Source organism: Vicia villosa, linkage group LG3, assembly GCF_029867415.1.
Source record: "Vicia villosa cultivar HV-30 ecotype Madison, WI linkage group LG3, Vvil1.0, whole genome shotgun sequence".
Taxonomy (NCBI): domain Eukaryota; kingdom Viridiplantae; phylum Streptophyta; class Magnoliopsida; order Fabales; family Fabaceae; genus Vicia; species Vicia villosa.
The window spans coordinates 75,428,410-75,446,270 of NC_081182.1; the positions used below are offsets into that span (position 1 = coordinate 75,428,410).

General features: G+C 30.3%; 1 protein-coding gene across 1 annotated transcript; it reads left to right on the forward strand.

Moving 5' to 3' along the window:
- Positions 1–15,600: 15,600 nt before the first annotated feature.
- Positions 15,601–15,945, forward strand: LOC131658350 (lipid transfer protein EARLI 1-like). Its single transcript, XM_058927657.1, has one exon. The coding sequence runs from the start codon at positions 15,601–15,603 to the stop codon at positions 15,943–15,945; it is 345 nt and encodes a 114-aa protein (XP_058783640.1).
- Positions 15,946–17,861: the final 1,916 nt, after the last annotated feature.

Below are 17,861 nucleotides of genomic sequence, written 5' to 3' on the forward strand. Positions count from 1 at the left end.
CGAACGGTGGAGGACGGCGAACAGTGGAGGAAGGCAAACTGTAGAGAACGGTTTGAGTTCAGTTTCGTAGGAGAAGAAGTACTGTTCGTGAAAAATAGAATAATGAATATGTGAAGCATTTCTTTTTTTTTGTTTTAATTAAATGGGCTAGACAGCGCTTTGGAGAAAAGCGCTCTCGTACACCCCCCTTTACCAGCGCTTTTAACAAAGCGCTTTCATTACCCCCCTTCGCCAGCGCTTTTAACAAAGCGCTTTCATACCCCCCTCTTTACCAGCGCTTTTGTTAAAGCGCTTTCATAAACCCCCCTATAGCAGCGCTTTCTAAAAGCGCTCTCGTACCCCCTCCTCTTTACCAGCGCTTTTTTTGCGTGTTTTTTTATTTTGTTTTTAGCGAAACCTATACCAGCGCTTTTTCCTAAAAGCGCTTTCGTAGGGGTTCTGCTAAAAGACAAATTTGGCGTAGTGACTCCAACCTTTCTCCAGTGTGAGCACCCGTCCCTTTAACCACAACATACTCCGATCAGATTTTTTCCATCTTCCCTTCATCTTTTCATCACCTTTCAACCATCTAACCATTTCATAGTCCTTCCATACTCAATTGGATCCACCATTCAAACATCATCGTGGTCATCGTGCCTCCACTTCACTTCCAAATCCACCATATCTACCACTTTCCTATGCCTGGCTACCTCCATATAAGAAACCATGATCCAACCTTTTCAACAACCACCATACTCCCCCTGCTTCCAGAACTCCACCGTCCAAATCTTTTCCGTCACTAAGCAACTCACCATCACCATCCACGTAAACTCTCATCAACACAGCTGCTCCATCAAAACTTCAACCAACACCATATTCCAATCTTCTCCTCTGTTTCTACCTTCAAATCATAAGACTTTCAAATTCAGTTTAGTAACTAGCATCATTGCATCACTGTTAACACCAAGGTTTCAAAAAATGGTCCGCTACCACGAAAAAGGCCGTGACAAAACCGTTTTGGCATATGTCGATACCGATATCGTTATCACTGTTTTCTATATTAAAAAACAAATTATAGTTAATTCACACCGATCGCAATCAGTGTTGCGGCACTTGTACGGACCAAAATCACGAAAACCTTTACGCGACTGTAATGCAACCGCGACCGTTTTTTCAGACCTTGGTTAACACCAAGCAGTAGCAACATATTTTGGTAACGATTCGAATCTGAATTCACATCGTTACATTTTCTTTTGAGTTTTTTTGGTACAAATTTGTTTTTGTTCTTAATAACTATAATTTTTTTTGGAAGTTTCTCCTTGTTAGTAGAGATGGCAATTTGACCTATCTCAAGTGGGCATCCAAATAAATTGTTCACAAGAGGTAGGGTAAAAACCCATGGGTATGGATAAAAGCACAAAAACTTATCCACTAAAATAAGCGGGTATAGGCGCGGGCACGAACAATTACCCACTAAAATAATATTATTTATAAAATCATAATTATAAATAATATCATTTATAAAATCATAATTATTTATTTATTTATTATGCATTAGCCAATATATATATATATATATATATATATATATATATATATATATATATATATATATATATATATATATATATATATATATATATATTCATTTAAATATAAATATGAAATAAAAGTTTTCTTAAAATATATAAAAAACATAAATAACTTTTATATGAATAATCTATAATAGAGAAGAAATAAAAAAAAAATATATAGTTTTAATAAATATTTATTATTTCTAAAATATAAGTTAAAAATTAAACTCTCTCCTACATTTCAAATTTTAATAAAAAATTGAAATTTTAAAATTCAAAATATTAGTTAAATATTAATTTTAATATAGTTCAAGTAGTCAGACTTTTATACTTATAAAATTATATTTTAAAATACTTTATGTAAGTAATTTATTTTACAGAAAAAATTAAAAAATTAAAAACTATTTTCTCTTTTTGAAAGCCATGCAGTCTGAATTACACGCCCTTGACACCACTAAAACCTGGACTATTGTGGATTTACCACCTAACAAAACCCCCATTGGTTGCAAATGGGTTTATAGAATTAAATATCTTGTTAATGATAACATTGACAAGTATAAGGCTCGGTTGGTTGTGAAAGGCTACACCCAACACGAAGGTATAAATTATTTTGACACTTTTTCACCCGTCGCAAAACTAACCACTGTAAGAACTCTTCTTTCTCTTGCTGCTATTAAACATTGGCATCTAGAACAACTAGATTTCAACAACGCGTTCCTTCATGGAGACTTAAATGAAGAGGTTTATATGATAATACCCAAAGGCTACCACCTTCCTCATTATTCTCCGCAAACCAAAGTTTGTAAATTAAACAAAAGTCTGTATGGCCTCAAACAAGCCAGCAGACAATGGTACTCTAAATTAAGTGACACTTTACTTTCATTAGGCTAACATCACTCACATGCTGATCATTCCTTATTTATTAACAATTCTGCTTCTCACATTACTGTTTTGTTAGTCTACGTCGATGATATTGTTCTAGCAGGTGACAATCGTGATGAAATTAGTTATGTTAAAAATGTACTTCTTTAGCAGTTTCGTATTAAGGACCTTGGTCCTCTACGATACTTCCTTGGACTCGAGGTTGCTAGATCCTCCACAGGTATTCTCCTAAACTAACGTCATTACACATTAGACTTACTCAACACCACGGGTATGTTAGCATCAAAACCGTCTTCTACTCCCTACAATACTTCTATTAAATTGCATCCCACTTATTCTGCTCTGTTTCAAGATGTTACTCAGTACAGGCGTTTAATTGGTCAATTAATTTATCTAACCACTACTCGTCCTGGCATTTAGTTTGCGGTGCAGCAACTAAGCCAATTTGTATCTTCCCCTACCATCAATCATTACAAAGCTGCTACTAGAGTCTTACAATATTTAAAATCTAATCTTGCTCAAGGATTATTTTACCCTGCCAATTCCAATTTAACTTTGTCTGGTTTTGCAGATAGCGATTGGGCGTCCTGCCCGACGACTCGCCGCTCCACCACTGGCTTTGCTGTCTTCTTAGGCCAGTCCCTCGTTTCCTATAAATCCAAAAAGAAAACAACAATCTCCAGATCCAGTTCTGAAGCAGAGTATCGCGCCCTTGCCGCTCTTAGCTGCGAAATTCAATGGATGCATTATTTATTCAAAGATCTTGGCGTTACATTCACAAGTCCAACTTCACTTTACTGCGACAATCGCTCTGTTGTGTATCTTGCAGAACGAAAGATCCAAACACAGAGATTGACTGCCACCTCATCCGAGAAAAGCTGAAAATAGGCCTCATCAAATTATTTCCAATCCTATCCTCTACGCAACTTGCTGATGTCTTTGCCAAACAACTTCCATCTGTGACTTTCAACAATTTTCTATACAAGCTGGGCCTCTTTTCCGTCCACCGTCCAGCTTGTGGGGAGTAACAAATACCACACAATAATGCCATTTTTTCTCTAACCTCTCGCTTGTACATAGGAATCAGTTTATTACTGTTACTTGGTCCTACTAGTATAAATAAGTCCATCTGCTGCTAATTGTAATTAACAAGAATAATAATGTACATTTTATTCTCTTCAATAATGTCAAGTGTTTCCATATTCAGAATATTAATAAAGTTCTCTTGTAGGTGAATCTTTGTCATATGCTGGTTGTTTTGTGAGGCTAAAAGAAATGTATGGAAAATGAATAGAAAAGGTTTGAAACCACTCCTCACAACCAAGTTTGAAACCATGCTTAAACAATAGATTAGAGTGCATGTATAGGCTGCCGACATGTAGCGACTTTACTCAAAATTTCTCCTAAAGATAATTAGTTACTTTTCCACTGTAAATAACCTCTTCTTTCAGATTTTGAATTTCAAGTGAGTTTTAGGTGTTTGGAGCTTGTTTTCTCCACTTCCTTAAAACTAAACATCATTTGCTTAGAGAGGAAAGTAAAAAATGCTAAAAGTGGTGTATATTCTTGTAGGTGATAGTGGTGAAAGTTATCATGAATTACTAGACCATAATTTCACTTATGGAAATGAAAATGTTCCTCCAAGGTTTGATGTTTCCTTCTTGTTGAAGTTTCGCATCGTTTTCTTTACATAATGTTTATATAATTGACACAAATATACATTGTATCTATTTGTGAGTTGGAGAGATAGTGCAAGATTATACGACCGAAAGTCCATTCAATTTTAAAAATAATTGTATTAATTAATTTCTAACTAACTAAATTAATATAAAAAGTATCATGTCAACAACAATAAGTGACATATCAGCGCCGTTTGTGCCAACTCAGCTTTTTTGGAACGGATTTTGTGAATAGGGTTAACGTGTGTATATATATATATATATATATATATATATATATATATATTCATCACATTTCATATTTAAATTTAAATTATAAATTAAATGTTAACCCTTTAAATATATTTTAATTATTTATATTTAAAAAATATACAAAATATAACTTTATTTCAAAAACTCTTTAATACTTTTACTTCATGGAAGTTCCATGATAAAAATATGACTAGACTATTAACTTCAAGAACGTTACATAATAAATGAGTTATAAGAAAATTTTTTAAAATTTAATAAATATAATTTTATAGTTTAGTATTTCTTTTAAAATTCAACTCACAGTTTATTGTAGTACAAATGCATTTATTAAAACATTTTTAATTTTATAATTAATAATTTATAGAGAAAAACCACATATGTCAAACTATTAAATTATTTTTCATTAAAAATTATTAAATTATTAGTACAATATTTTATGAAAAATTACAATATTATTTTTGAGTTTATTAGATTATTAATGTAAAATTTCATTAATTTCAATTATCTATTTGAATATTTTTTAAAATTTAATAAATTATAATTATTACTATTAGAAAAGCAATTCATAACTTTTTATATTAAAAATGTATTTATTAAAACATTTTCAATTCTATAATTTGAAGAAACATTTTAAATTTTATAAGTCAAACTATTACATTTTATTTTTTATTATAATCTGTTAGATTATAATACAAGATTTTGACAATAAATAAATATATTGTGTAACTCATATTTCTAACCTTTGAACTACATTTTTTTTGACATCTGTAACTTATATTATGTCATTATTATGATTCACACATTTATTGTCTAATATAAATTTGACTTAATTATGACGAAGTCCTTTAACTTAATTCCAGATTTCACTTTAGTCTCTTATTTAATAAATGTTACAGTTTAGTCCCTTAAAAATAGTTTCGTTAGCCAACTTAATCTTTTTTGTTAAATATTGAGAAAAAAATGTTAACTTGTGTTGTTGTGGGAGGACATCATGGCAAAAGTCAAAATAACGAGTTAATAGTTTTGTTAAGGGTCTAAATTGAAACCCTACAGTTAGTTAAGGGATCAGACCAGAACATCAATCAAACTGCAATTAAAGTGACCAGACCATAATTTTATCACATTTTACGAGACCATAATCAGTTTATTTACCAGACCATAATTTCATATCAATAGAATCTTGAATTTAATGGCATTAAACTAGAATTTTGTTACATTCTTGATTAAAACGAAAAATTTAAGCCAAAATTAAGAACCAAACAAAAGTTTATATGCTCTAATGAATAATAAAAGAGCATTCATCTTGAAGAATGAAATATGGAACTTTAGAATCAAAACAAGTCAGAATTAAAGTTCTAATATTGGTTGATTAAACAATTTAGGAAACTTGAAGATTTGTTCCAAGATTCAAAAATATGGATCTGCAGATTTGGTGCAGACCTTAGCGTGTGGATTAAGAAAGAATTAGGGTAAAAGATTTCAAAGCCCATTGACAGTGAATGTCTATTTAAAGTAAACCCTACTCTAATGAAAAACACAAATTTTGACAATTGTAAATTAGGGGAGGCTTAGGTCTGCAGTTTTGAGAGTCTCTCGTGTATGTGTGTGTGTGTGTGTGCAAGTCACCCATATATCTTTGATATCGTGTGGTAGACTGTTTGATACTTGACGGTTAGTCAAGTTGTTGTTCTCACTCCTTAAGTTTTTAAGCATAGAGATTAGTATTGTTCTTGATTGAAGCTTTTAAGCAAGATCAAGTATTGTTCTTAATTGAAGTTGTGAAGCAAGACAAAGTATTTTATTTTGAAGAGTAATCGTCTTTTATCACTAGTTTGTGGTTGATTTTGTCATTGGAATTGTGACTTGTTTTGAAACTGTAACTGTGACTAGGACTCTTCGATTATCACTGCGGTGATTGGTTATGGAATGTCGATTTCCCAGGTCTAGATGTCGACTTCTAGGCAGAAGTTGCACTAGGTAGTAGTTAGGCGAGAAGTTGTAAAATGAGACTATTTAGCTTTGAACTAATAATGCTAATAGTAAATTTCCTTTCTGGCTTGGTAGCCCCCAGATTAGGTGTTGTTACACTGAACTTGGTTAACAATTCCTTTGTGTTATTTATACCATTTTGCAATTGTTTTCTGCATATCTTTCAGGTTTGTAAATATGTGTTATGTCAGCTGATGATGTCAAGACATGTGTCCAGACATTGTTTAAGTTAAGATATTGATCTTAACTTGGGGTTTGTAATAGTTTTCACTTTTTGATTTATCCGTGTGCAAAAGTTACAGATGAATGTTATTATTCTGTATCAGGAGCAGATGCCATAACATCTATCTTGATGTACATGTTCTCATATTGGAACATCAGGATTAATATATGTCTACCATGTACTAGAGATTTGCAAGCTTCGCATGATCAATATCACAACAAAAAAATGATTTAAAATGGTCAAATAGCATGAAACTAGTAGCAACTAATCTAACCAAAATTGTTACCACACAACAAAATAAAGTACCATGTATATATAGTTATTGACACCCAACACTACAAAATCTATTATACTCTGGTAGATTTTTTGTAAATATATTCTATTAAAACTGCAAACATAGTGATAGACATAGTGCTAGATTTGTGGTTCAATTAAATAAACATGTTTCATTACATCAAAGCACTAGCGACCTGATCTACCAAATCACAATGAAAATAAGCTGACAATAGTCCTACAAATGTCACATGGTTAGGCTTTACTTTATCCATTTCCTTCTCTAAAAAGTAATCAAAAACCTTCGAGCCTATAATAATATAATTTCAAGTGTTGTGAAATCGATGCCAAGAACAAAGTATAAAAGGTTTACCTTCTTTTAAAGAAACCCACATGGGTAAGAAAAAGTGAGGCAATAAGAACAAAATGAAATTGGTTATAAACTGTTATTCTTTACTTTCTCATTGAAACAAGATTATAAGTGTTACATAATAACAAATAACATATCTCACCCTAATTAGGATTTGCAGTGTACAATGATAAGAGACTTGTATGCTATTTATAGTAAACCTAACATACTAAACTAATGGGCTTTTTCACAAATACCCACTACAAGCTAACTTAGGGTGTAAGATAACTTAAATAATTGGGCTTAACAAGTAGGCTCAATTCGACATGCTAACAAACCTAGCAATATTAACTAATGCATGTTAGAACAACTTTGACTACAACACGCACTACTTTGACAGCAGCGTGCAAACAAGCTTCGACCGTATGCTTATTCTCTGTCGAACCAAAAGATACCTTTCGACCATACTAGAGTTCGATCCAATATCTCACAAATCTCCACCTTAGAAAAAACTCTATAATATCAAGGAAACAAACTACCTTTCTTCATGCATCTTTATCAACTACATACAGTGGAAAAACTTGCAACTTGGTAATGTCGGCGATCATATCAGCAGCATTATGATCTGTCAAAACCTTCAGCACTTGGACTTCTCCACACTCGACTACCCCTCTGACGAAATACGGCCTCACATCGATGTGTTTGGTTTGCTCATGATAGGCTGAATTCTTCAACAGGTGTATTGCACTTTGACTATCACATTTAACAATGATAACTCGACCTTGAGTTTCAGCTCCTTAGGAAAACCTTCAAGCCATAATGGTTCTTTCACAGTTTCAGTGAGGGAAATAAATTTTACTTCAGTGGTTGATAAGGAAACAACCTTCTGAAGTGTCACTTTCCAATTAATTGTTGTGCCAAACATAGTGAACACATATCCAGAAATATATTTTTTGGAATCCATACAATCTGCATAATCAAAGTCGACATATCTCTTGATTACTGCTTTATTATCTTCACCTAAGGCTCCACCATAAATTAGGATTCTATTCAGAGACCCATTTATGTACCTTATAATCCACTACAATGCTTGCCAGTAAGCCTTTCCATGATTCTACATGTACCTGCTTACAAGACTTACTACATATGTTATGTCGGGTATAGTACAGTCCATAACATACATCAAAGAATCAACTATGTTAGCATATGGAATGCTATTCATATAAGTTCATATGACCTCAGCACTAGAGACATATAAAGATATATTCATTTTTCACACATAATCTTCCTATCCCTTTTTTGCACACCCTTCAGATTGCTTCATTAGGATTGTTTCATCTAGATCTTCATACAAGAAGGCATTTTTCACATCCATCTGTTCAAGTCCTAGGTCAAACTTCGCCACCACATCTAACAATATTTTGATGGATTTATGCTTTACAGTAGATGATAACACATCATTAAAGTCGACACCTTCTTTTTCAGTGAACCCCCTTGCGACCAATATTTCTTTGTATCTTTTCGACGTCACTCCTTCGATTCCTTCCTTAACTTAGAAAATCCACTTACAGGTGACTAACTTGACTCCAACAGGTTTCTTATCAGTTCCTAAGTATGGTTATCATGAAGATATTTCATCTTGTCATCCATGGCCTTCAGCCATTCAGTCTTATTTCAACTTCTCATAACTTCCTTATAGTCTCTAGGTTCTTCATCTAGAACCTTATTTGCAGAGATTAAGGCATAAGCTACGAGACTTGCATACCCAAGTCTCCGAGGTGGTGTGATGATTCTTATCGACCGATATTTCTCCAACTAGTAGTCATCGACAGTTTCCTCAACTACTTCAGTATCTTCAACATCTTGTGCTTCTTCTTCGACTTGATCTAGGATATGCAATTTAGCATTGACGTGCTCCACCTTAACATAAATCTCTTCTAGTTCCATCTCTTCTTCAGATATTTCTGTACTTCGACCAACGCCGTCAGTTTTCTTGAAATCTATCTCAACTTTATTAAAAACCACATCTCGACTAGTGATACAACTTCTATGATCTGGCTCTAGGCACCATAGCCTATAAGCTTTGACTCCTTTAGAGCATCCCATGAACATGAATCTCAGAGATCTAGGTTTAACATTGTCTTTCCTAATGTGAGCATAGGTTACGCAGCTAAATACTCTAAGTTTGTCGAGATCTGGTGGATATCCTGACCAAACTTCTTCACGTATCTTCATATATCTAATACAGTCAAAGGATATGTTGTTGTCGAAACACCCTCTGCCTAAAACACCTTCTTTAACCCAACACTATCCAACATGAATCTAACTCTTTTCAATATGGTTTGATTAAACCTTTCAGCCAAACCATTTTGTTGAGGAGTATCTGCAGTAGTCTTATGCCTTGCAAGACTAGAGGCTGCACAAAAACTGTTGAACGCCTCATTGCAAAATTCAAGGCCATTGTCGGGTCTCAACCTTTCTACCTTTCTTCCAGTCTGATTTTCAACCAGAGTCTTCCAACTTTTGAATTTCTCAAAATTTTCATCCTTAGTCTTCTAGATGAATATCCATAACTTTTTGGAATAATCATCAGTTATGGATAGAAAATACCTTGCTCCTGAATGTGATGGACACCTTGCAAGCCCCCAAAGATTAGCATGGAAGTAATCAAGGGATCCATGTGTTCTTTTTTCGCCTTTATTGAACTTCAATCTGCAAGATTTTTCTAGTACACAGGGTTCACAAAACTTCATCTTTTCGACTTTGTCTCCACTAAGCAGATTTTGTTTCCCTAATTTGACTCGACCCCTCTCACTGACATGGCCCAATCTCATGAGCCAAATTTTTGTCTTTGGCAAAGGTTTCGTGGATGCAACATCTGCAGAACCACTTACAAGTTCTGCCTCAAGACTATACAAGCCTTGTTTCATGCCTCTCAAGACTTCCTACAACTCCTTCATGACTCTTAGGATACTTTTCTCTCCTTGGAAGACATATCCTTTCTTGTCGAATTCACCAAGAGAAATCAAATTTCTCTTTAAATCAGGTACATACATGACTTTAGTCAACAACCTTATTGACTCATCATGGAGCTTGAATTTCACAGATCCAACTGCTGCAATCTTGGAAGCTTTGTTTTTTCCCAGCAAAACAGATCCACCATCTTTATCACATAGTTCCTCAAACAAGTCTTTGTTTGGATTCATGTGCCAAGTGCAACCTGAATCCATAATCCACTCCTTACTTGAGTCAGTGCTTGAAAACACAAGAACATCAGATGAGTCGAAATCATCTTGATCAATGGCTGCGTTGCCATTATCCTTACCTCCACGATCTTTCAGGCGTTCAGGATACACTTTTCTTGTATGACTTTCCTTCTTACAGTGATAACATTGGATACCAGATGCATCACCACTATAAGACTTCTTCTGACTTTTTCCCTTCTTCTTGTCAAACTTTCCATCTCTCTTTGTGAATTTCTCCTTAACCAACAGGCCTTCACCGATCGAAGATGGTTTGTGCTCCTTTCGTTCGTTTATATCCTTAGAATACAAGGTTGATTAAACTTCTTCAAAAGTCAGGGACTCTCTTCCATACAAATGAGTTTCGTTTAAGTGAGCATGTGACCTGGGCAAAGCACACAACAACAATAGTGCTTAATCTTCACCATCGATCTTAACATGGATATTTTCAAGATCAAGAATCAACTTGTTGAACATATCCAACTGCTCAGTCAAGACTTTGTCTTCACTCATCTTGAATGAATATAGAGCTTGCTTCAGGTAGAGTCGATTTACCAATGATTTGGTCAAAACTGAAGTCAATCATTCTTCGATTTTCTCTTCTCTGAACTAGGGTTTCTTTTCATCTTCTCTTATTCTCCTCTTAGTATTTAAACTTTGCTAAACACAATGAAATGACACTGAAAAAGGTTTCAACACAGTCCAAAGATTTTAACATAAAACAATTAAATTTAAAATATTCAAAAAATCCAAGTTAGATAACACAATGCCACCTAGGATGCCACATATGTCAAAGTTAAGGTTTTTTCCCAACATTTAACAAAAAGAATTAAATTGAATGACATAACTATTGTTGTGGACAAACACTTAACGTTTATTAATTAAGGGACTAAAGTGTAACCTTAAATTAAGCTAAGTGGCAAAGGATACATTAAGCCTATAAATTTTAATTAATAATTTGATTAATATTTATTTGTTACTGTTCTTTTAATAATCACTGTGTATATAAATATGTGATATTGCATTATCCTCGTGCTCAACATACAAATCGTTGGTGGTGCTCTTCAATTTTGTATAATAAAAATTTTAGTTTCTCTTAACCTATATTCCTTGACATTGATTTTTGTGGAAAAATAGAGTCTCAAATTATTATACTATAAATATTTAAATATATTTATATTCTTGTTAATTTATATTGATACAACTTTTATTTCTCTACTATTCTAAACTTCTATCTGTTTATTTTTTATTGGATGAATTGAATCAGGAGAAGATGATAATTTGTGTTGCATCATTGTTGTTTAAGTTCCATGAAATGATTGTACATGTAACCACATAAGTAAATGTCTTTAACTCTAATATATGCATCAATAAAAACCTCTTTTTTTTTATTGATATAAATTTTGTTAGTTTATTATTTTATGGGTGTAATGTTTAGTTTGTTATTTTATGGGTGTAATGTTTCAATTCGATTAAATATTATAGAAGAAGTATAATAATTTTTCAAATTTTTATGATATCATCATATGCCTTTTTTTCCTCTTATATATCACATCATATAAAATTTATTGAAGAAACACGTATTATGTTTGGACATAAGTTTTAATGTAGAGTAATATTAACTAAAATATTATAATCGTCTATCACCTAACAAATTATGTTTAATATAAAAAATATAAAATTTATTCTTAAAATATTTTCTTTTACGATCTTTTTTATAAGTGGTGTAATTACTATGTATACATTTTTTCATATGCCTTGGTTCACGGTCTTATAAATATGTTTTACTATTATTATTATTATTATTATTATTATTATTATTATTATTATTATTATTATTATTATTATTATTATTATTATTTTGATAAGTATTGCATTCAATATTCGACTATATATAAAAGTTGATTGAGTTTTTAATACTTTCACTTGCAATTATAATATTATTATTTTCTAATTAAAACATATGACATATCGAAGTTAGAATCTAGATATGTGTTATACCCATATCAAATATCTTCAAGTGTAGTTGATCGATTCAATAATAAAATTAATAGAAATTTACATCTATATCTACATATAAAAGAGTCTACATATATGATGATATGATGACTTTCAAGTGACAATCAAATTTTATAATTATTTAGTAATAATTCTTTATTACATCTATTTTAATTTTACTGCAATTTCAAAATCTTTTTAGTATCTTTTTACATAATGAATGAATTAAAAGTCTATTTATTAATATTATTACTTTTATTAAAAATTCAATTTATTGTACAAAGGTATATATTACAATATTTTCAAATTCATAGAGGAAAAAGCATGTATCTAATCTTTTAAATTATTATTTTTATTACAATCTATTAGATTATTGGCAAAATACTCTTTTTAGTCCCGTAAGTTAGTCTCGGGGTTCATTTTGGTCCCTTAACTTCAAAAAGTTTCATACCGAGATTATTTTGCCTAGATTATTTGTTAAGAAATATGGTTGGACCTAACTCATCCCTACAAAACCGGTTAGTAGAATGAGGATTGTCCCCACTTATAAGAACATGTTAAGGCCATATATTGTCCGATATGGGACTCTTAACACACACCCTCACGCCCAGCACTGTACAAACGCCCAAGACTAGACAACTGTGGAGCGTGGAAATAAATGGTGGGTGGTCCGATAGCGGAAATCATAGAAGGTGGTCCATCGAATCTTAAACGAGGCTCTGATACCATGTTAAGAAATGTGGTTGGGTCTAACTCATCTCTACAAAATCGGTTAGTAGGGTGAGGATTGTCCCCACTTATAAAGACATGTTCAGGCTATATAATATCTGATGTGAAATTCTTAACATTATTAGTACGAAAATTATAAACTCAATTTTATATCTAAATTAAACTTAAAAATAATTTTTTTAATTTAATTTGATACATGAACAAATTTTTATGAATATATGTTAATAAATATTAATAATATAAATAAAACTTACTATATAGTGGTAAGAACATAGAAAAAGTATGTAATTTATTTAACAACAATAAATATTTATTTAAATTGATTTCATATAAAATACATTGTTGTATTGAATTGTTTTTTATTAAATAAAACTTTTATATAATTTGTTTTTCATTCCTAATAAATTATTATATAGAAAAATCATTTTGGTCACAATTTTTTTAATTCATCTTTAAATTTGAATTTTTTAAAAATAAAATTGTTGAATAAATGTATTACTAAAATAAATTTATCATTTTTTCCCGAATTCCTCGTATTTCTCAATATTGCATTTCAAATGCATTATTAATTTTTATTACTTTCAACTAATATTATTTATAATTTTTGTAATGGTAATATTGTTAATAATTTTTGTAATTGTATTTACTATTAAATTTATATTCAAAAGTGATATATAAAAGTATTTTTTGTTGTTAATATAAAAATGAATAATAATATATACTATTTTTTTATTTATCAAAATTTAATTGATACATAATTTCTAAAACTATAAATACAAAAATAACTGATACATAATTTAAAGTACATAAAATAAATAAAATAATAATAGTATGTTAAAGTTGTATTTGAATAAAATCTTTAAATTTAGATTATTATAATTATAGAGAACAAATATATGTAAATTTTAAATATATATTTTTTCTAACAAAACCTGTGGTGTGGGATGCAGTGGTCATATATATATATATATATATATATATATATATATATATATATATATATATATATATATATATATATATATATATATATATATATATATATATATATATATATATATATATATAAATTATAAGAGATAGAATAAGAGTCTGTTTGGTTCGAGGTAGAGCGAGAGGAGGGGAGGAAATATTTATAAAGAATTGTGTTTGGTTCAATTTTTAGGAGGGGAGGGGAGCAAAATCCCTCCAAATGACACTTTTTGAGTTCCCTGAATCGGGGGAATTCGGAGGGGGAGGGAATCCGAGTTTTATTTTAATATATTTACTAAAATATCCTCAGTTTTATTTTATTATTTAAAAATTATTATTTTCTTTTATGTTACTGCTTTTCTTTTTGCGATTTTTTCTCTATTGTTTCCCTCAAGTTATTATAATTATTCTTCACCTTCAAATTATTTTTTATTTTTTTATTTAATAAAAATTATAATTCCTGTATTTTTTGTTTTTTATTATAATTTATTTTATGTATTCAAAAGTTGTTATCAACGCATAATTTATTTTGGGTGCAGTTACCGTGCATAGATAAAAATCTATGCACCATGCATAGATTATTATGGACCCTTGGATCAAATTCTAGACATCAATTGTTATTACTCAATACTCACCACTCAATACTTAATACTCAATACTGGATTAAAAACATGATCGAATGGCTTATGTAGGCTTATGCGTGGTGCATAAGTAAATCCTTATGCATATTAGCCAAAGCCATTTATTTTGTGTCGAGAGTTATAATACGAATCAAGTGTACTCATTTTTTTTAATGTTATGCGGTAAGTTATGACTTTTTAATCACTCAATTATACAAATATTATTTCCAAAAAAATATTTATGAAATTTCCATCTTTGAATATCATTTCACTTAGATAAAATTACAAGGATAAAATTGTAAATTATTATTAAAATCCCTCTCCTTCCCTCATGAACCAAACATATTTTTAAACGAAATCTCTCTCTTCCCCTCCCCTCCCCTTGTTTGAACCAAACATATATATAATTACAAAAAATCTCTCCCCTCCCCTCCCCTTCTCTTCCCTCCATTAAAATTCCCCCCTCCCCTCCCCTCATTTGAACCAAAGAGACCCTAAGAGTAGTTGACAAGACAAGTTTCTAGACATCCATGGTCATCACAATAATCTTCTAATATTAACTCAAATATAGTGTTTAATATTTCTTATTGACTTATCATATTACTAAACAATTGTATATAATAAATTAAATACAATATTTTATATATAATGTATAATAAGCATGCAAGTCAAGGAAAAAGTAATAAAAATGACTAATAAAAAATGTAATTTAAAAATAACTCTAAAATCCCTTTTATTTTGCCTATAAATAATGTTCTTGAATCTTCATTAAGACTACAAAAATAAAAATCAACACTTCAAAAGAACCCAGGAATCTTATAAAAACATCTGATTTCAAAATGGGTTCAAAGAGTGTTGCATCTATTATCATTGCCATCTTTTGCCTAAACATCATCTTCTCTGCTAGTTTAAGCTCTGCCCAAGTGCCAACTACTTCAACATCGAATCATTGTCCTGATTTGCGTATTTGTGTCAATGTGTTGAAAGATTTGGTGTCCGTTATAATTGGTGCTCCACAGTGCAAGCCATGCTGCCCCTTAATCGCTGGTCTTATCGATGTTGAAGCCCATGCTTGCATTTGCACAGCTGTTAAAGGTCAAATTTTGGGAATAGACATTAATATTCCCATAAAAGTTTTACTCAATGTATGTGGACGTAAGGTCCCTGCCGGTCCTGTATGTTAACATAATTTACCATTGTCAAATAACATGGACTACTCTTATTGTATTAGTCACCAATAATGTATGTCGATGAATTTTTGCATCGATGTATTTTTATTTAATATATGATGTTGATGAATGATGATTTTATTATTTCAGTTAATTATATATTGTCAAATTATAAAATTTAATAATTTTCTTTTCAAATACAAGTTAACAATGTTAAAAACTATATGCATTTAAAAACATACAAACCGACCAGCAGCACAAGGTCTCCAACTTTTTCAATATTATGGTATAATGTTAAATAGAATATTTTTAAAAAATTTATTACTCAACTAAAATTATCTTCAATTTTTTACACGGAGCCTAAAAAAAAATTTAAGATAAGGTATAATTTATAAAATATTAAACTTATGACAAAAAGTAATTCGTATTAAATATCTTTGGATAATACAAAAAACTTTAATCGAGAGTTTTTTTTTTTAATTTAAATTAGATTTTGAAAGAGATTTAGATGTAAGGGGTCTTCAATCTTTATAAGTGACTTATTAAACCATAAAATATATATTATGTTGTTATTTGGCTGGATCCAAAGTATTGAGCAACTAAAAAATTCCAAATAATTTTAGTATATCCTTCAATATTTGCAAATATTTTTGAGGTTTAATAAAATTTTATCTCTGTCATATAAGTAATTTCGGGTTTGCTTCTCTATAAAAAAAAGTTGTAAATCTAATCTTATAACATTAAAATTGTGTCGTTTTAGACCTTGTAAAAAATGACTCAACAAAAACGTTTGTGTGACGCGCTGACTAAACTTATTTTTTGTTTTAATGATAATAAGCTAATGATAAATTATTATTATTATTTATAAATTGATTTTAATTCCATGCGGCCTCATTTATCAATTGTTTTAATACGTAATAGTTTCTTTCTTCATATTTAATTACTTATTATTTTTAACCATTAGATTGAGAAGAATCAATGTACTAGATTTGGAGTAAGTTTTAATAACTTACTCTTAGATTAAGAATATACCTCCTCATATATATATATATATATATATATATATATATATATATATATATATATATATATATATATATATATATATATATATATATATATATATATATATATGAGGAGGGTTATATTGACTCCAAGAGTAAGAGTTCAACACTTACTCCAAATCATAACCATTGATTATCATTAATCCAACGGTTTTAATTAAAGTTTTATATAAAAAAATATTTCCAAAAATAAATAGATTAAATGATCAATTAAAACCGTTAGATTAATGAAAATCAATGGTTATGATTTGGAGTAAGTGTTGAACACTTACTCTTGGAGTCAATATAACCCTCCTCTCTCTCTCTCTCTCTCTCTCTCTCTCTCTCTCTCTCTCTCTCTCTCTCTCTCTCTCTCTCTCTCTCTCTCTCTCTCTCTCTCTCTCTCTCTCTCTCTCTCTCTCTCTCTCTCTCTCTCTCTCTATATATATATATATATATATATATATATATATATATATATATATATATAAAAGTTCAAATGACACCAAGATATCAAAGTTTAATTTGACACCGAATCTCAACCGTTAATAGTACTCGATCAAACGGTCATATAAATAGCATTTTTTTTAGGAAAAAATAAGCTATATATTTTTTAAATTATTTTATTTAATATGACCGTTTGATCAATTCTTTTAACAATTGGGATTTGATGTCAAATTAAATTTTGACACCTTTGTGTCATTTGATCATATCTCATATATATATATATATATATATATATATATATATATATATATATATATATATATATATATATATATATATATATATATATATAGAAATTTTGTTCTTGAGGGGACAAATGTTGAAAACGATGTTGGAATAACTGGTTCAACAAGTTATACCAATATGACAACAATAAAAGCA